This window comes from Egretta garzetta, unplaced genomic scaffold, assembly GCF_000687185.1.
Source record: "Egretta garzetta isolate BGI_Z169 unplaced genomic scaffold, ASM68718v1 scaffold957, whole genome shotgun sequence".
Lineage (NCBI taxonomy): Eukaryota > Metazoa > Chordata > Aves > Pelecaniformes > Ardeidae > Egretta > Egretta garzetta.
The window spans coordinates 53,672-53,974 of NW_009260360.1; the positions used below are offsets into that span (position 1 = coordinate 53,672).

General features: G+C 73.3%; 1 protein-coding gene across 1 annotated transcript in view; it reads right to left on the reverse strand.

The window, feature by feature from the left end:
• Positions 1-196: 196 nt before the first annotated feature.
• Positions 197-303, reverse strand: part of LOXL3 (lysyl oxidase like 3) — a 23,002-nt gene continuing 22,895 nt past the window's right edge. Inside the window, exon 8 of the mRNA XM_035898464.1 lies at positions 197-207. Coding sequence (XP_035754357.1) covers positions 197-207 — 11 coding nt within the window. The remainder of the gene's footprint in view (positions 208-303) is intronic.

Here is a 303-nt window from a genome sequence, read left to right on the forward strand (position 1 = left end):
GGGCCGCGCCGTGCCGCTGTGCTCTGCTGTGGCCGGGACCGGACCCTCCAGCTGAGGTGGCGGGAGCTGGGGCACTGCCCCCGTGCCCTGTCCTTGTTCCTGCCCCAGGGGCCTCTGCGGGACTCTGCTCCCCCCATGGCCCCCACTGCACCCTCGGGGGTCACAGCCCCACGGTGGGGTTTCTGGTCCACGATGCTCACATCGCGTCTGGCGTGGGGACACCAGCGTTTGCCCCTGCTGCGCCAGGGCGGCCCCATCCGTCCCCACCAGTGCAGCGCATGGGGCTGCGGCAGGCCGAGGCAC